General features: G+C 31.9%; 3 protein-coding genes across 4 annotated transcripts; 2 read left to right on the forward strand and 1 right to left on the reverse strand.

The window, feature by feature from the left end:
- Positions 1-232: 232 nt before the first annotated feature.
- LOC108334015 (CSC1-like protein At3g54510) lies at positions 233-9450 on the reverse strand. Of its 2 annotated transcripts, none has more exons than XM_017569595.2 (10): positions 9016-9450; positions 6600-6740; positions 5291-5354; positions 4907-5119; positions 3937-4137; positions 3187-3485; positions 2500-2779; positions 1983-2261; positions 1194-1427; positions 233-539 (listed from the first exon to the last, which is right to left on the reverse strand). In XM_017569595.2, the coding sequence occupies exons 1-10, from the start codon at positions 9300-9302 to the stop codon at positions 387-389; spliced, it is 2151 nt and encodes a 716-aa protein (XP_017425084.1). In that variant the 5' UTR covers positions 9303-9450; the 3' UTR covers positions 233-386. The 2 variants fall into 2 exon arrangements, with proteins under 2 accessions (XP_017425084.1, XP_052726718.1); XM_052870758.1 differs by having other exon boundaries at positions 8984-9120.
- Positions 9451-11706: 2256 nt separating this feature from the next.
- LOC108333387 (NADPH:quinone oxidoreductase) lies at positions 11707-13403 on the forward strand. The gene is made up of 3 exons (XM_017568822.2): positions 11707-11863; positions 11940-12131; positions 12915-13403. Exons 1-3 carry the CDS (start codon positions 11764-11766, stop codon positions 13217-13219), a joined length of 597 nt encoding a protein of 198 aa, XP_017424311.1. The 5' UTR covers positions 11707-11763; the 3' UTR covers positions 13220-13403.
- Positions 13404-18519: 5116 nt separating this feature from the next.
- On the forward strand, positions 18520-20235 carry LOC108333511 (NADPH:quinone oxidoreductase). The gene is made up of 3 exons (XM_017568977.2): positions 18520-18674; positions 18995-19186; positions 19727-20235. The coding sequence occupies exons 1-3, from the start codon at positions 18545-18547 to the stop codon at positions 20029-20031; spliced, it is 627 nt and encodes a 208-aa protein (XP_017424466.1). The 5' UTR covers positions 18520-18544; the 3' UTR covers positions 20032-20235.
- The last annotated feature ends 75 nt before the right edge of the window (positions 20236-20310 follow it).

Below are 20310 nucleotides of genomic sequence, written 5' to 3' on the forward strand. Positions count from 1 at the left end.
TTCCCCATCGGTCGTCCGCCTGTTCCCAGCGTTCCCCATCAGTCGTCCGCCCACTCAGGGTCCGCCCGGACACCGTCGAAACAGATATTATAACTTAGTTAAAAGCAAACTAAAATAAAATAATTAGTATTTTTTTCAGAAGCATATTAAAAACTAAATCTACAAACTCTCACAAAAGGAAAACCTTTGTTGTTATAAAATAAAATATTAGAAACAAGTTTAATAGCTAAAATTTAAAAAGCAAAGGGAAGATGTAATGCATGGATTCCTAAAAACTTCCCTCAGATTCCTTGAATTGACCATGCCCTTTCTTCTTCACTTCCTATTATTCCTTGATTGTGGTTTTTTTTCTACTGAAAATAAATAAAACATAAATGCAAAATGAATTATGAGGAAGAAACCAAGGGTGTGGAGCTGGATTCTGATGCCATGAAATTCACCGGTCGTAAACCTGGTGGACAGTAGGCATTCATTGCATTCTCACGATGTAACTCCAATAGTCCACATTTCTCATCAAGTTCATCATTTTCAGCAGCATCCTAAACGAACATAAACACAGTTTCAGCAAGATATAGCAACACAAAATATCTGTACTGTGTACAGGAATAGATAGATATGCACATCATAATCATACATGAAACCATAGGCTTCAAATTTATTCAGACTTTGTTAATTCATAAGGGTCTTTTTAACTTGTGTTATTGGCAAAATAGGTTAAGAAATCAATAATTGAAAGGTTTTTCTTTTTTTCTAAGTCTAATGGGTTTATATTTTTATCTGAGGAGGGTTTTTATTGAAGAGATAAGTCTTACCAGATATAAGTCATTTAACACCACTTTTAACCAAAAATCTTAAGGTTCTAAAGGAGTTATTAGGGAGAGGATATATATATATATATGATTTAGTCTAAAAGACAAAAAATATTTGACACCACTTTTAATCCAAAACCTTAAAGACAATAAATTTAGGGATCTTTCATCTTATATAATGTTTAACTTTGTCTTTTTTACCTAATATGAAACTTAAACTTAGATTATTCACAACAAAAATGCATTAGATACCACAGAGGAGATGCATGATAACAACTTTTTAATAGTTTGATTCTCTTAACCGTGTCTTATTAACCATGTCTTAAGTTACTGGTTAGCATTGTCTTATTTTTAACCATATAGACTTGTCGTTAGTAACTTTACCAGGAGAGAATAATGGTGGAAGGAAGGGAGAAAACGCATCTTGCAGTACTCATTGAACATCAATGTGAATATGATTAATGGAATGGTTGAAATAGAAGCAGCTGGTTTTAACTTCAGTCCAAATAAACCAATCATGGTTATCTGCATGAGAATGATTGCAAGGAGAATGTAGTGATGAATGTACGGCCAATATTGCCCACATGTTTGGTAAGTAGTTTCATACACGTCTTGAATCTGCAAAGGTAAGTTTTGCACGTCTTTAAGACAGCATTCATGGAAGACAAAATGAAAAATACCTAAATATGTGTATGAATTGGATATTTGTCCATGCAAGTGGGTGCCTTTTCAGAATTCAGCATAAGAAAAACTTAAAATAATGATATTTCTTGAGTACAGAATAATAATGTAGTAGAATGATCAAGTATCAACCGTTGCATATGTATAGCATCTATTGCCAACTTGCATGATACAATCTAAATCTAATCTTAGAGGCGTTGTTTCTAATGTTAATAAGTTGATATATTTGTGACTTGAGTTTAACCTACATAAGACATTAACACTACTTTTAACTAAAAATCTTGAGACATTGGATTTATGAATCTTTAATCTTTTATCATCTTTATCTAATGTGAAACTTCGACTCACACGGAATATATTTTCAAGACAATTTTAGACTAACACAGGATCACATAGTAAAGCATCTTAAACAGACCAGAACTTTTAGTGTGCCTATGAATTTGTATTATAAAACACATGAAAAGGGTGTTTGCAGATACAGAGAAAACTCACCTGGTTGACAAAGACGACATAGCCCAAACAGAAGTAGACGATAAGAAACGGTAGCAACAATGGTGCCACTACTGCGTACACTATGCCGATTAGAACTGAGAGAGAGACTAAAGGGATTATTCTAAAGTAAGGAAATGAATAAAGGTAAGGACTTGTCTCTCTTTGAGAGCCATAAACACAAGACTTCAAAATATCCCAAATTAGCATGCCAGGCTGGAGAACCTCCAAAGAAAATCCAGAGAGACCATCTGTCAAGATGTATGTCACAAAGAAATCTGCCTACAACGAGTACAGAAGAAAGAAGTCAAACTCATTAGAGGACTATCCAAATGTAACAAAATTAGGCAAAATTAGACTACCCAAATGAACTTTTGAAATTTGGGAATCCAAAATTGGATTCACACCAAGTCTAAGATGTTAAAAACATAATTTAGCCTAAAATAGTTCTTGGAAATGTCGCTCAGTTATTGATTCAGAACTATTATGAAGAGTAGCATAAATGAAGTAACATACTTACTTGGGCAGAGACAGCTCCGGCAAGATGAGTTGGAAGGGCTTTGGGTTGAGTAATAAATTCTCCAATTAAATCAAGAAGGGATCCTGATAACACACTCCAGAAGAACACATTTCCAACCAGAAAATAGAAAACCATGTTGCAGGCTTTCATCTCCTCCTTACTTCTTGCAATACATCCAGCTATTTTAGCCATAGCAAACATTGTAAAAGGCACAATATATATAAATGCTTTGAGTACAACACTTGGAAGAAAACCAGTCACTATAGAGCTTAGTCCGGGTCTGATGAATGGACAATTTGTTCTCAGTCAGAAAAAGATAAGAAACAAAATACTCTATTTTCTACGTTAGGAACTAATCAATAAATTACAAAGTATGTGATATCAAACTTAAACAAGAAGATGTTCGTTTGCATAAAAGGTTATTTGTGAAAACTCTTTATTCTTTTTTATAATGAGAAAAACCTTGCAATCTCTCTATCATAAGGACCAAATTGATTTGCTTTTATATTAATTGATTGAGTAGTCACAGGAAAATTTATCATAAAGATTTTAGAAGTGTTTTGCTAAGAGTAACGCTACAAAACTGTAAAACTTGACAAGATCTAGCCACAATATGTAATGAAATATTCAAGCAAATGTGATATTTTCTTAATTATCAGAAGGGAAAGAACTGGTTATGTTTCTCACATGAGCTGCACAGCCGTGGCCGGAGGAAACCATTTCTTAAGTTTCTCATATTTGGCTATTCCTTGAACAGCAGTAACTGGAATGGCAAAGAAAACTGTAAGAAGAGATGCTGCAATTACAACACCTAGTCTATATAGTGGAACTAGTTTGTAGGATACTCTCATATTCCTCCATGAAACATCCCTTGGTTCTGGAGCAAGTTCAGTGATCCAAAGAAGTGGATGAGAATGCTGTTGCAAATGAGCAGCTGCTGCAGCACCCGAACGTGACTTGAATATTACAAAAGCAACAGGCAACTCCTAATGTATGAGACAATTAAAGATACTTTATTTTCAGCTTTTGTAACCACACAATGAATACAACCTTCATAGATAATTTTTACTTTCATTTTCAAAGAAGCAAATAGGAACACACAACTGCAAAAGATACCCATGTTCTCATAATATGGACATGGATTTTTAGCCAAAATATATCTTGAACATGTTTCAAGAATTAGGATCGTAATATTTCTAGTTATGTACTGAGAACACTTCAGTATTTCTAGTCCTATCATATTGCAATTTGAATCTTCTCCATCATTGAAAAGCTTATAATATTTTGATTTGTAACAAAAACTTTCCCTTTTTAATCATTAATACATCTAATTTTTCCATAAAAAACCAAATTGTTTTATAATACTTCCAGAATTGTAGAAGAGGAAACACGCAAGCACAACGAGATGGACGTGTTTCTACAGGCTAAAGCTGCTACCTTTTTCTGGAGCATGTCTCTGCATTGTAACTGATGGATCTTGTGAGTGAGGGCTTGAAGCTTTTCCTCGAGCAAATCAGAATCAGCTTTTGAAGTCTCTCGATGTAATAAACCCAAGAGTGATAACCTATTGTTACTTTTGTTGGCTATACAACTCTTTCTCATGTCCTCTATTTTTCTTGAAAGGGACTTTGCATGGCTCTACATGTGACAATATATGTTAGAGGATCCATTACACAGGACAAATTCAAACTGAATTTGTTCTCTTTGATGTTTTGAACAAGTACAAAATATCAGTGTTTCTGCCATGTCTGAATTGAAGAATAATTTTTTCCGTGTAAAATATACGTTCCATTACAGGTGAAAAATCTGAACTGGTTTGAAATCCAGTGTTGGAAAATAAAGTGCTTTATTAAAAGAATATCCTACCAATTAATAAGGTTCAATAAATTTCATCTTGACACACTTATATTCTAGATCGAAATAAAAGTACTAGGTTAGGCTCTATAAGGCTATGGTACCATCTTAGCAACTGACATTATACTTAACTTTACAAAAACGAGTTGTAACTTAAGGATTGCACTCTATTTATATATTATAATTTGACCTTATTTTTAGTTGACATGGGATTTCTAACAGGTTGGGTTGTTCCAATTCCAATTTTGAACAATTGAGAACTTAAATATACAATTCATGGGAAGTTGACTACAGAGCTCTTTATAGATTTCACAGCTCAGGTTACAGAACAATCAATGTCACTAGCTTCCTTTCAAACATTGACCATGGCTTATAAACACTAAATTAGGTAATAAGGAGCATCTCAAATACTATTTTTCACATAATATCTTTATCCAATGCTCATGATTAGTCTGTAGCATAATAAGAATAAATTACAATGAAGCAATGCATAAATATCATATTTAAGAAATCAAAATTGTAAATTGTGACAGTGCCTGACGGCATGCCTTACCACCGATTCCTCAAGTTCTTCAGTTTCGTACACCATTTGGTAGGAACGGTAAGTGTTTGGATAATGTCTCCTGAAGAAATGATCAACGCAACAGTCACGAGCCTTGTGTTCCATGCATAATGGAATTTCACGAACTAGCACAGTAAATTGATCAGGCCTATCTTTTAACTTTTGAATTTGCTGAATCCTTCTAATCAAAATTTCATTGTATTCCTGGTTTTGCATAAAGGAAATAATAATGTTAACTTGACTAAACATTAAGTTTGCTGAGTATCACTACTTGTCTAACACTATTGGAGCATTATTGTCTGTAAAAGGTAAACCATTCTTCCAATAAGTGTTTTCATACAATAATGGCAATAGTAATCGAACAGAGAATTTCACCTTGTATAGTAGGAACATCCCGTAAAAAGATATAAAACACAAGCAAACAAAGTGCACCCAAAGCCTGTTAGAAAATCATGAAACAGATCATTTTTAATGCTGTCACCTAAATTTGAGTCAGAATTACATTTGGTCTAAATGATAAATGCTATAACAAGATCAGAAAATGAACATACAACAATAAAAATCATGACCTGTTACCTAGTCCAGGATTGAAGATTATTAAAAGAGATTTGACAATCAATTGAAGAGGAAAAGATTGCAGGGCACCACAACCGTTAACCTATTGCACAATGAAGTAAATCTAATATTGATAGTGTATGATTGAAAAAAAAAAGAAAAATAAAACTATCAGCTTGGAACATGGGGAAGTCAGCTTCAAACATGGCAAAACATCAAAATAACAATCAAGTTTTTTATTGAAACGTTTTCTAAATGCAAGGGTTATATTGCAGTTAAGTGTTCGTAACCAGCTTTATAACAAGACAGTTGATTATTGAACAACTCTAAAATGAGGCAAACAATCTCTCACCTTATCTATAATATCAGACTTGGGGGCAATAGTCTATTTCTCCTTATCTAATAAGAAAATAAGATTATGCTGAGAGTGTGAAACCAATTAATGGCATAATGGAAGAAATCAAATGTGCAGGAAACAAAACACAATTGCACAAGGATTTAAAACTGAAAGTGGAGCATCATAAATGTTATTAGCCATCTATAAATGCTATTGTTTACTTATTGGTTAAGCATTATAAATTGAAACACAAATGCATAAGAGGTGTGACTTCTATATTTAACATCCGTAGTGGTTGGGCAAAAATAAATATCCCCACAAATTAACCTAAGCTTTGGGTTCCCAAGGCTAGTAAGATTTTCACTATGACATGATCTGACACATCATATCTGGAAAAAGCATTAATAAAAAAAGTCACACTTTTCTTGTAGTTAAATTCCCTGCAACTGGCATTAGAAAGGAAAATCACATGAGGAAACAGAATTGTTGAATAGTAAATATATTGAAGGTATTATCTGTTAACAAAATTTAACATTTTCTTCTCAAATATTCTATTTGACTTCCATTAATGATATTCTTCTCATAAAAAAAATCATGGTTTTGTCAACATTGCTTTGATTCAAACCCCTAAACTTTTGTGGTTAGAGATTCAAAATTAACATGCCAAATTCACAAAAGCCATTTCTTTTAGACTTCCATAGTAGGGGAGTGAGAAATCAAAGTACATAAACTCTACCAAACAAAGGATCATCATACAAGTAACCCTGTCTAAATCTTCCAAAACAACCTTACCTATTTGAACCTATTTTAACATTAGAGATTGTGAAAGAATCCATTGTAAAGTAACTCCCATTTTGAACCTCCTGGGCACCATAATTGACAGGGAGAAGAACCACCAACCCAACAACAGAACACACGGCGAAAAACTTAATGCTGCAAACACAAAAATAATAGTAAATATAAAAATAAGAATAAAATAGTAAAATTAAGCAAAATACAATAATGGCAGCGTTATTATTGCATGTTATTATTACAGTGCAGCAGCATGAATGTTAAACATTGGATACTGTACAAAACTCCTTTAAGAAAATTAAGGTAATTTGTTATTCCATAAGATAAACCTCTTTTCTTTCTCATTTCACAAATCAAAATACTAGTCTTTGAGCGTAACCTTTCTATCAATTTTAATGCATAATCTATCTTCTTACCTCAAATCTTTATTTGTCAAATCTTTATTTGTCAAATCTTTATTTATAGATTTTGTTATAGTTATTTTATTACAGTTGACTTAATTACGATCCAAACATAAACAATCATACTTTAATCTTGAGTTGATCGATTTTAGAATTGATCTACTTTGGTCTGAGTCCGGTCTATTAGATGATAGTCCAGGCTGTTTGGTTGATAACCCAGACCCAGATTTGTTGTCAGCTTGATGGTTGACCGTCCGGAGTCATAGAATGGACTGTTTGGTTCATCATCTGGATTCATAATGATTCGTTGTCAGCTTGACGATTGACTGTCAAGGATGTAGTTGACCGGAAAGCTTGATGGTTGACCGGACAATCATCCAGTACAATATATGTGTTCAAATTGTAGAAATATATATTTTCAATTGTGAAATAGTGTGTGGTGTATTCCATTCAAATATTCATAATCATAATTGTTTGCATTATTTCTTTTAGGGTCTGTGTATACAAATGAATCCAATGATTTTGGATTGTAAACTGTTGTCCTCACCAATGACATAGTTTTGAGGAATATTTCAGTAATTTCACTGAAGAGGGATTCCACAACCATCTTGCAACCAATAAAAGTTGAGGATGATCTCTCTTTGAAGACCAAAAAAGGACATTCAATTGAAAAATTGTGATAGCTTATAGTTTATTTGTAATATTTTGACAATGACTTAACCAAAATGCCAAGTTTAATGCTTTAATGTTAATTTGTTTTACTTTTTTTTAAATATGTTACTTCTTTTGAGTAAATGTTCATTTTCATTGAATACTTTAGCTATTAACATGCTGACTCATCAAATGATTGTTGACATGACATCAAATTTGTAACAACAATTTAAAATTTGTAATTATATAAATAGTGATTATGATAACCTAAAATTTTCAATTGTTACATTGGAGTGCAATTTGATCATTCATTAAATCAATGTTGTACATTATAAAGTAATAAACCCTTTACTTATCAAACTTATTATTATTCATCACTTCGATAGGTTTTTATTATTAATTTTATTATTATTAAATTTCCAAAACTTTTTATATAACTTTGTTCACAAATATTATTATATGAACTTTATTATAATTTGTTACTCAAAAATTTCATTTTAACAATTAATTCTTAATTTTTTTTAATTTTACATTTCAAAATTTTAATTTTAATCTTTTAATTATTATTTATATTTTTAGCTTTGGAAATTTTCTATTGTCAACTATACTTTTAATAATTATTTTAAATAACTTCAAAATATATTTAAGATTTTTAAAATTATTTATCATCACATAACAAAAGAAAATTAATAAATTAACTAAACTTTATATCTAATTTTTTAATCATCAATAATAATATTTATTTTATTTAAATTATTCTATTATATTTTAGTCAAGTTTATAATTATAATTATATTTTTTACTAGTTTTTTATATATTTTAACAAAAATAATTAACAAAAATTTAATTCTAACTAATATTTAAAATCAAATTCACCTTAATTATGTTACTTTCCTTGTCTTAAATGAATAAAAAATGAACTTCTATATCTGTAATTAATTATTTTAATTTACTTTTTGCAACTATTAATTTTATGTTTTTTTAGTATTGTATTTTTTATTTTTTATACCAGTTTTTAATAAAAGTTCTACAAATAAAAAAAAAACAAAATTTATGAAATTCTACTGGCATTGTTGGCATAGCTAGATAACCAAATCAGGGAGAAGAATTCAATTTTATGAACACCGAAGTTCTGGTTCATCTTGAAAAATAAATGCTAAATTGTTTTTTAAAAGAAATGAAAAAAAAAACTTTTATGGTTAGTCTGAAATTTGCTAGATTTGACATGAATATAACCTTAATGTGTTAATAAATGGCAGTGTGAATCGACGGAAGTAAACAAAAGCGAAATAGAGGGAAGAACGAAAGAAGAGAAAGTGTATGTGAAAAAACCTGAGAGAGAGGAAGTGGGAAGATGAACTGACCCGAATTTGAAGAGTCTGATGATAACAAGAGAATCGAGGCCATGAGCGTCGAGGATCTCAGCTTCGGTCACACTGAACGCGCGGAAAACCCAATCGAGGGAGGGAAGGAAACGGCGCAGAGGCGACGAAGGAAAGTGAACGGGAATTTGACGGCGGTGAGAGAGAGGGCGAGCGTAGTAGACGGAAGCATTGGAAGGCTGCTTCTTGAGAACGGAGAAGAGCGAGAGAATGAGGAAGGCCAACCCTATGTTTATGGCCGCAGAAGCCAAAAGACTCTGAGGGTTCATCTTCCAACCCAAGCTATTTACTTATTTGCAGTTTAATTTTGTAAAGAAAGAACAAATCATGAATGAAAATCGGTGAGAAAGAAAGAAGAATGTGTTAGTGTAGTGGTTGTGTTGCGTGGCAGAGGCTGAAGCGAGGAAGAGTAATGTAACTCACTCTGTCAGTGTTTGCATGCAAATTCAGTGCCACCTAACCTTTTTCATGTACATCTTCTGTACCTCTATTATTATTTAATAGAATTAGTTTATTAATTTTCTTCTTTAAGGTGATGAATTAATATTGATGAAGCTATAGCACATGTAAAAAGAATTTAATATTACTGTACTACATATATACCCTTGCATATACTTGGCTTTTATGATATAAGAATATATTATTTTGGTTATGGCGGTTAAAATAATTTTTATGGCCATATACTTTTAAGATTAACGTATTATTAAAAAAATTGATTAACTTAAAATTAATTAAGTTGATTAATTACATAGACTCATCCACTTAAAAATAACGCATGATATAAATATTATAGAATGCAAAGTAAATTAATTATTTTTATTATTAAAATTTATATTATTATATAATGCATTTTATTAACTCGAGTATCATACTATTTTTTATAGTTATACCTTCTCGATCGATTCAGAAGAGACATAGGCCTAGAACATCTTAGTTTGAAGGTGTAAAGTTGGAACACAACATTTCTCGGTTTAAGACTACATTCAAATTTTGGAACATTTCGATTTGAAAATAAGACCCACATGGAATTAAGATATATTTTTTGAAGAAAAAGTTATATGATGTCTAAGAGAAGTAAGATGATAAGTACAAAAGAAGCTGAAAATTCATCTAATGAGATAATCATGCTAATGGCAATACAAAAGGACTTCCTTGTCATCTCGGCCTTGAGTTGTCATCCTTACCACATCTTAGCCTTGAGCTTGCATTGTTGTCATCTTGGCCTTGAGTTATTATCATTGTCATCTTAGCTTTGAGTTCTCATATTTGAAGTTCTTATCCTTACCATCTCAGTCTATGGTAGCTTAACACATCTTAGCCTATGGTGACTTAGTACATCTCAACTAATTTTTTCAATAAATAATCTTGAAAATCAATTAATTACTTTCAATAACACTAATTTCATACTTTCAAGAATTAAAATAATGATTTTTTTTATAAGGCTAAGTGTTTTGAAATTGGTTTTATACTTTTTATTTTAGTTTTTGCTTATCTATCATAGACAAGTGGTATTTTTCCTTATATCGATTTATGCATTACATCTTGTAAGGTACACAGTGCATAATAGTCTTTTGAATGTAGGTAGTATCTCTTGGCTTATTCTAAGAGATATTTAATTCGTGTGATTACATGTGTTACATGGAAAATGTAGTTGTAATATAGTAATTGCAAGATGATAGAAATAATCTCACTAAAATTGATTAGATTGAGAATCAATTGATCTCTTTCTTTTCTTATCTTTTATATTTGTTAGATATATTTGTGTTTTGCAAGAATCTTCTCAAAAACTTATTTCAAGAAAAAATTTCAAAGCATATTATCAATTGAAGTTTTAATCACCAATTCATCTCTTCTTAATATTGCAAATCTAGTTTTCTTTACAACATCCTCCACTAGATAACAACATGACATACATGCTCACATTACTAATTCACCATATAACAATTAATCTCATATTGTTGTAATCATACATTGTTAAAGGTGTTGTTGATCTCGCTTATAAATATTGTTAATCTTTTAGTCTTCTACTACCTATAATTTTACCAAGTCTTTTTCTTTTTTTCTTGTTAATATAGTTCATAAAATTGTCTCACCTCCATATTTAGGCACACATGTAGTATTTTCACATCTCCTTTCTTAAGCACACCTCTACCTATAATAATAATTTTTTTTCCCAATGTTGTAGGCTCCTTGTATTATTTTTCTATTTTCTATTATTAATATCCTTTCTTTAACTTTTTTGAAAGAAAATAAAATTCCTTCTTTGAATCCCAACACTTTTATATAATCAATATTGTTGTTATGACTAATTACAAATTTCCAACAAATTCTTTTATGAGATTTTGAAAACAGGATTCATTACTTTTATAATTCCCCTATAATGAATCAATTTATAATTTATCTTTTATCCTTTTCTTTTTCAATAACAAGCTGAAAATTAATAAGAAGAAAATGAATCAATTGATAGATTGAAGATGAAAAAATAAAAAAAATTAAATAACTAAATACTCAGATAAAAATGAAAAGTATTTTAGTCACTTCAAAATTTTATAATAAGGGTTTGATTAGAAATATTTAAATTTAGTATTTGCTTAAAAATTAATGAAGTTATCGAGTTTAGCATGTTAATTTTGAAAGTCTATAAAGAAAGAAAAACTGATTTGATTTTTAGTTATAAACTTCCCTCGTCATTGTTTGGAGTCAACGAAAGAAGCCACACAGCAAAGAAACATGGCAGCGGTGGCCGGAGCATCCTCGTCGCTGATTAAAGTGGCGGCGCTTTCCGGTTCTCTTCGGAAAGGCTCTTACAACAGAGGCCTGGTTCGTGCTGGTTGGTTTCTGATACACAATCTAACTTTATTCGTTTGTTTTGATTTTTATTTTTATTTTTGGGTTGAGTTTGATAGCGATTGAACTGAGCAAAGAAAGGAATGTGGGACTTCAGATCGAGTACGTTGATATTTCGCCTTTGCCCTTTTTGAACACGGATCTTGAGATAAACGGCACTTACCCATCCGAAGTTGAAGCGTTTCGCCAGAAGATTGTTGCAGCTGATAGCATCCTCTTTGCTTCCCCTGAATACAATTACTCTGTTACAGGTACTTCTGCACCTCACCAAAACACTGCCAAAATGTTCTTTAGGGATTGTAGAACGATTTCTTCAAAATAGAAAAATGTAACGAAATGATTCAAGATTTTTAGAGGTAGTTAGTTAATCAAATAAATGGTCTGGAAGTAACCTAAAAGAGGATAAAGATAACGATAATACATATTCAATTTTTGACTTTAGTTTTGGAAATTACTTAATAGACTTTGACTAAACCACATCATAGAAATTATACCAATTAATACTGTTATAATTACCACATAATTATCATATCGATCAAAATTATAAGGTATAAAATCAGTTGTGTTTCTACTGTTTGATTAGTCTCCTTTAGTATTATATCCTTGACGATAAGTATTTTCAAGAATATAATGAAAGATATTTTGTGTGAGAGTTATGTTATGTTTGTTCAGGTGTTGAAGAGTGTTCTTTTGAAAATAAGAAAATAGAAGGATGTGTTAAAGATCAAGACAATACTACTTTGAATCCTTGAAATCACCTTAGAGACTTTAATTAAAGCAAATATAGTACACACTATCTTTTTCTTTTCCTTTTGGATTTCGTGTTTGAGACTTGAGGAAAAAACATTAATTATTCTAATAATGTTGACAAATTAATAGGTTTGTAAATATTTTTTCTTGTGTATTGCTCAAATATGTCCATTTCTACTCATGAACTCAAATTCACAGTTAAAATCCTTCCAGCACACGTTATTGGTAAACAATAACAGGTTGAAAACCAAACTAAAATGCATGTATGCTTTGATTTATTGAAGGACCACTAAAAAATGCAATTGACTGGGCATCAAGAGCACCAAATGTTTGGGCTGGTAAACCAGCTGCCATAGTGAGTGCTGGAGGAGGCTTTGGTGGGGGAAGATCACAGTATCATCTACGCCAAATTGGAGTATTTTTGGATCTTCATTTCATCAACAAACCTGAATTCTTCATCAATGCATTCCAGCCACCAGCAAAGTTTAACAGTGATGGTGACTTGATTGATGAAGATGCCAAAATTAGGTTGAAGGAAATCCTTCTGTCCTTGAAGACATTTACCCTTAGACTTCAAGGGAAAAATTGAGACAACCATGATTCCCAAAAAGTGTTGAATGGATTTTGGCTCATACCTTTTATGACTGCATGAAAACTGTTGTCTGCAAAGACAAGATAACGTACATGTTTTTACATTTTGCAACTTTTGTCTATATTGGTGTGTCGTGGTTTGTTTTGTTGCTATTTGAGTAAAATCTACATGCCTTAAACTATCTTCAATTCTATGACGTGATATGGCCATGCATGGGCTTTCTGTTATATCAGTTTCCTATATCAATCTATATATTTGTAATATAACACAGATCTATCCCTTCATTCATAATAATAATTCCTTTCTTCCACCGCTTCTCTTTCTCTCGCTCGTCCAAATTCAAGGATGATCAAATCCATTATATAATCTCAATTTTTTTTTGTCTTAAAATCACGAAATGCTTTCTTTACTTAAAAATTAATGTTTGAGAATGTAGATTTTCCATTTTGAAATATTCTTTTTCATACAAGTTCTTTTCACATATACCTTTAAAATTAAAAGATAAAATTAATGTTATAAATTAAAATTAATTTATACGTGAATTAAAAATAAAACACTAGAAAATTCGTACTAAAAAAAATTGCAAAGTACTTATGAAATTTCATCAATGAATTTCAAATTAGTTGATAATTATAATTTATCAACAGAATTACCAACAAAATTTCTTGTTTAATTTATCGATGAAATTATTTGTCGATATAATTATATATAATCATATGAAAAAAAAATTACGAAAATATTTGTCAGTAATATTTTGCAAACATTACCGACGAAAAGATCTATTAGTAAATTTAGCAAAATGAAAGATATCAAAATTTCAAATTTCTTCCCTACCTTCTCCATCAAACTGCAAAACTTTTTCTCCCAAAGTTTAGACCCACTTTCTCCCCAAAACAAACAACTAAGTCTTATCATTATCATAATGTAGATAATGTAGATCTTTGTTGACCCTGTTGTCATGTCTCTTTCCCTCTATCCAACATAATCTCTTTCCTTAATTGTGTTTCCTATAACCTAAACTTCTGCGGGGTGTTCGTGTTTTCCCCAATCTCTTTACCTATTCACATTCGTCTATCGATTATCGATAGTAAGTTTAAGGTTTTGATTTTAACTTGATGCATTTCATTCTGGCATTTTGCACATACATTTGATTTTGAATGTGATTCTTGAATTATAGGTTAGCATTTGAGTGGACAATCCCAATACCATTTTTGTTCTCTCTTGGAAAAGGTTAGAAATTTTGTTCATTTTACCCATCTATTTTAGTTCCAAGTTTGAAAGTTGAGCTTGAGAGCATAATACCTAGGTAGCTCGAGCTCGGCAACTCAACAAGACAAGCTTGACATATCTAAATTGTTATATTGCTGTTGTGAGTTGGTTTTCAAAGTTGTTAATGTAAATTATGCATTTGTCTAGTTTGATTGAGTTGCATTCTTAGTTTCAATATATCACTGCAATTATCTTATTAGCATTGAAGTTGCATTATACTTTCATTCAATCTTTTATTGATATTGGTTTAACATTCACATTACCATCTAAACATTTTGGTTAGAGCTCACATTTATAACATTAATTTATAACATACAATAAATCATTCATGATATCGATTATGAATTCAATTAAACATTTCATACACTAGTAAAAAAATGGGATTCAAACTCGCACATTACGCTTCGGTTTCACCAAAACTGAAGCGTATCAAAACGTGGTGGCAATTCTGTAATTTTGACCACTCTATATGCCTCGGTTCCTAGATACCTGCAGCCTAAAACCCATACTGCTTCGATTTTTCTAGGGCTAACCGAAGCATATAACCCCTCTTTCAACTGTCACGTTTTGAGAGACAGAGGTACTAACTCGGTTATCACAAAAAACCGAGGCCTATAACTCAAGCTTTTCGACTGACACCTCTGCTATACCCTGCTGCTTGGAGAATGTATTTTGACCCTAGAGCTCAGCTTTTGTTTCCTCCACCTAATGCCTGTGACCATTACCAACTTTTGGTGCTTTTTAGTTTGTACTTAGTGCTTACGTACGAGCAATTTATAATTTCTATTCATAACAAAAAGGTCAAACAAGAAATGTTACTCATATCTTATCTTACACCATACTCTCTCATCAATTGAACTTTTTTGGGTTAAAATTTAATGAAATTATAGAATTATGTCTCTTACCTCCTATTTATTCAATTTATTCCATCTATTTTAACTTTTAATAAGTTTTAACTAGTAATAAAAAAATTCAATTTGTGATTTTTGTTCTTAATTAAAAAAACATTATATTTGTAATTAAAATACAAACATTCTTTATAAATTAAAAATAAACCAAGGATGAATCTATTTGTGATTTTTTTTCTTAATTTATTTAACAAGTAGTTTTTAATTTGGGTACAAGTTAAATTTAATCTATAAAAAATAAAATTGATTTTTTTTGTTTGCTTTTAAAAATACTTAAAGAAGCATATAAAGTGTTTTTTAGCTTATGCCATAACAATATTTGTAGGGATTGTAGGTCATTTATATTAAAAGCTGGTTAGTGTTGACAGACCCACAACTACAAGTAGCAGAAGTCCTTAATAAGGGGCTACCCTCAAAGAGTACGGTAGCATTGGTCTTACATACACTGTGAAGTTACTACTTCAGTTCTTGCAGTCACCGAGGCATATATGCCTGCTAAAAACTTGCTTCCTCTGAGATACTACCTTTTAAATTAGTATAATATAACTAGATACGACCTCGGTTGCTTGAAACCGAGGCATATATGGTCTTTAGGCTTTGGGTGGACGCCTAACCGAGGCATATAGGGTAAATTAAATTTCGAAAATGGCATTACTGAAATGTTTAGGCACCGGTCAAACTAAGAGTCGAGGTAGTAGGACTTTTCTGGATCTCTTTAACCCTATGTAATCTTCTTTGTTTCCTCCCAAGAGCCATCAGAACTTTGGAAACCCTTAGCCTTCATGTTTTTTTTTCTTCCCTAATTTTGGTTTCTTCTTATTCTTTTTGCGGACCACCCAATCTTGGGGGTTATCTCTGGATCGTGCAATGGCCTCGTGGTGATGAAGACAACGTTGGGGAGATGGCGCGACCAGGCGGCGTTCGTTCGTGGTGACTCGCAGTGGCGCACTGACCGTTCTTCTTCCTTTTCCTTTTCCCGTTTTGAGTTCGTCTTTGACAAGAGAGGGGAGGCTCTCTTCTTCCCTTCTTTCTTTTCCTGTTCAGACGCGGTTTTCACAGGGAGGGGAGACACTCTTTCCCTTCTCGTTGCTGGTTCAGTCTCGCAAGGAGGGAGGCGATTTCCCGGCAAGGGTTTTTGATTTTGGGATTCTGGGTTTATGTTCTTCTCTGCAGATGGGTGGCCTAAAGTTGGGGTTTCTGTGCTCTCAAATTGTTCTTGCAATTTGGGGGTTAGGGTTTACGAATTTTGGGTTTCTTCTCTGATTTCGAAATTGGGTTGGGATTCTATTTCTTCTTTGCAGATTCGGGGCGCGGATTGGAGGCTTTTGATCTTGTTTTCTTGATTTTACGATTTGAGATTTGCGAATTAGGTTTCCGATCGTTGCATTTTTTGGTATTCTCTGTTGTATCTTCTTCTCAGGTTTGAGACCGCGAAGTGGAGGTTATCCCAATTTTTGGGATGTCATGGTTATGAGTAATTTTTTTTTACGTATAAATTAAAACATAATATCATCACTGAAATCCAAATTAAATATATCTTCAGAATTAACAAAGGGTTTGAACTTACATACAGGGACAAACTGCCTCGGTTCAAAGGGAACCGAGGTATAAACTCCTACGAAAAATAAAAATAAAAAACCTATTGCTTCGGGTAACTTTGAACCGAGCCAATATCCTACCCTTTTATGCAGGTCAAAAGTCTACCACATTTTACCTCGCCTGGATATGTCTCGGTTCAGGAATCGCTGCCTATAGGTGAAAATAACCGCTGCCGTTTCCCCTAACTGCACTAGCGATATATAAAGATGATTGCATGAAGAGAAGATAACAAAACAAGATTTGTTATGCTCTTACGCTGTCAACATTCTCTCTCGCTTACATCGTTTAGACTTTCTCTTGGAAAAAGAAAAACATTGTTACAAGTTTTCAGATATTCATTGTATTGAAAATATATACTCTCTAAGAGAGTCATCATCTCTACTTATTATTCAAAAACACTTTATTGTTTTGTATATTTAGAAGTGAATTAAAATATTTATTAATTTAACTCAATGAAGTTAAACAATCTATTCAGTTAAACTAGTGTAAAATTAGAAGTGGTGAAACTCGTCTAACGAGTTGTGTTAGTTTGCAAAACTAAGAGTGATCAAACTCGTTTGTAATCTTTTAAAGATTATCGGAATCCTTTAAAAGTGTTGGAAGAATAATTAGACCTATCTCAAATTGAAGTGAACCACTATAAAAATAAATCTTTATCTTGTTTTAATTTTAAAAGGTTTCTACAAACTTTTGAAATCTTGAAGTGTTCAACACTACTTATAAACCGTTTAAATCCTACAATAGCGTCTAACATTTATTTATGAAAAAAATTTAAACTCTATTTAATCTTTCCTTCTAGAGTTTACCAATGTTTCATGCTAAAAATTATGTTGCAAAACTCGCATCCAATATAGACCAGAGATGATGGCGCGGCGATGTTGGTTGGTTAGAGGAGGTGCAACGAAGGATGCCGCACCGAGTGTTTCTGTGGAGGCAAGGTCTGAACGTGAGGAGGAAGGAGGCGGAGGACGCGTGCAGCGACATATCAAAGTGAGAACGAAGCTTGCTGGTCATAGGAGGAAGACGGTTCTGATCGCAGAAAAGGCGCACAATGACCACGAATACAGTTAAAAAAAAAGGAGGCTATTGTAGATCGAATAACGTAAACTTCTAATACCATGTAGAAAATAATATTTATTCAATGTATCGTGTATTTATATAGACCCCACATTATTAATTTACAGAATTAAATATAATTAATTTCCACCTAATAATCAGAATCAATCAATTAATCATCCTAATTTCCTAAAAAAATTATAATTTAAAATATTTAATGAATATTTGTCATAAAAAAAATTGTATATATGCTATTTCTTTTATCTCTCAGTATAAGGACAAAATTAGCTAAACACTTAATTCACCACCTTATGGGATAGCAGCCCCACCAACCAACCTTCTACAACTTTTTATATATGAAAAAGTCTAAAATTGAATTCAATGTTTTAGTACAGACTGGAAGACGGCAAAAAGAATTCGCTTCCACCCAACAACGTTGACGTCCATATAATTAATTACAATTATATATAAATATATATACACATAAAGCATGGACTCACAGACATCAAAACAACAAAACATGGCGTCGGTGAACAGAGCATCCTCGTCGCTGATTAAGGTGGTGGCGCTCTCAGGTTCTCTCAGGAAAGGCTCTTACAACACCGCCCTCATTCGTTCTGGTTCCTTCTTCTTCCCTTTCTCTTTTCCTTTCATCACTTTATTTTTATACAAAAAAAACTATATCTAAAGGAACTTCAGATTCACTCATATATGTCTATAATCTCTAGTTCATGAGATGTCTCAACCACCACAAACTATATATCTCCAGGGAGACTAAATATTAATAATTCGATTTATCTAATAACATCAAGATAGAAGATTCAATAAATAATAAATTTTATTAAGAAAAATTTTAAATCAATTATATGAAAGAAAGATGAAGATGGAAAAATTGGCATGATATATATGTTGAACTGTGTTGTAATTTGGTTTGACATAGGTATTGAGCTGAGCAAAGGAGAGGTTGAAGGCATCGAGATTGAGTACATTGATATTTCGGATTTGCCTTTTCTGAACACTGATCTTGAGAAAGATGGAAGTTATCCCTCTGAAGTTGAAGCTTTTCGGCAGAAGATTGTTGCAGCTGATAGCGTTCTCTTTGCTTCCCCTGAATACAATTACTCTGTCACAGGTCACTCCACACCTCTCTTACCATCGTCAAATTTTAACTCAAAATCATAAATAACTATATCATAACATTCTTCATAAAACAAAATAACCTTATGACTTTCATAAATACTGACAATTGACTTGTGTTAGGAAGTTCCAATGAGAGTAATTTAGAATATATAAATAGATATAATCTTTATTTTATAATTCGAGTTGAGTTAAGCTTAAAATTCATTTCTTATAATAATATCAAAGTTAGGTTAAAGTTTATTGTAACAAAATTTGTAAGGACATATTATTCTATTTCTTATCGAATCATACGTAGTCTTATGCTTTATATATATATATTTTTGTTTTATAAGTTAGTTTTGTGAAACTAAATTAACAATAAAGTGAGGAAGTATGTTGGAAGTCTCATTGTTTTAGGTTAAAAAAGTTGGTAATTTTTTTTTTTTTTATTTAGTGTTATGTCAAACCTGAAAGTTGAATCATGCTTTCAATTAGAATGACTTTTAGGTTAAAAAAATGTTGCTAATTTTGTGTTTCTTTTATTGAATATCAGGTCCTTTAAAGAATGCAATTGACTGGGCATCAAGACCACCAAATGTTTGGGCCGGAAAAGCTGCTGCAATAGTAAGTGCTGGAGGAGGGCATGGCGGAGCAAAATCACAGTATCATCTACGCCAAATTGGAGTGTTTTTGGATCTTCATTTCATCAACAAACCTGAATTCTTCCTGAATGTATTCCAGCCACCACCAAAGTTTAACAGTGATGGTGACTTGATTGATGAAGATGTTAAGAACAGGTTGAAGGAAATCCTTCTCTCCTTGAAGGAATTCACCCTAAGACTTCAAGGAAAAAATTGAACCAACTTTAGTCCTAAAAAATTGTTGCAATAAGCCATGGAACTTTCAAACATGTTTCCTTCTTTTGGTACTCTAGTTAAAATAATTATGTGATGTTAATCTTACTGTTCCATTTCTATCAAACTCTATTATTTAGTATCTCGAATTTCCAATTGTAGTTTTTCCATTTGTGTGAAAGTCAGTTATCCAACTATTTTAATTATACACTTCCATTCCTTATTTCACTCAGGAAATAATGTTATAACTTATTAGCTTCTTATTATTATTAATTTTAAATCA

The sequence above is a fragment of the Vigna angularis genome, chromosome 11 (genome assembly GCF_016808095.1).
Source record: "Vigna angularis cultivar LongXiaoDou No.4 chromosome 11, ASM1680809v1, whole genome shotgun sequence".
NCBI lineage: Eukaryota > Viridiplantae > Streptophyta > Magnoliopsida > Fabales > Fabaceae > Vigna > Vigna angularis.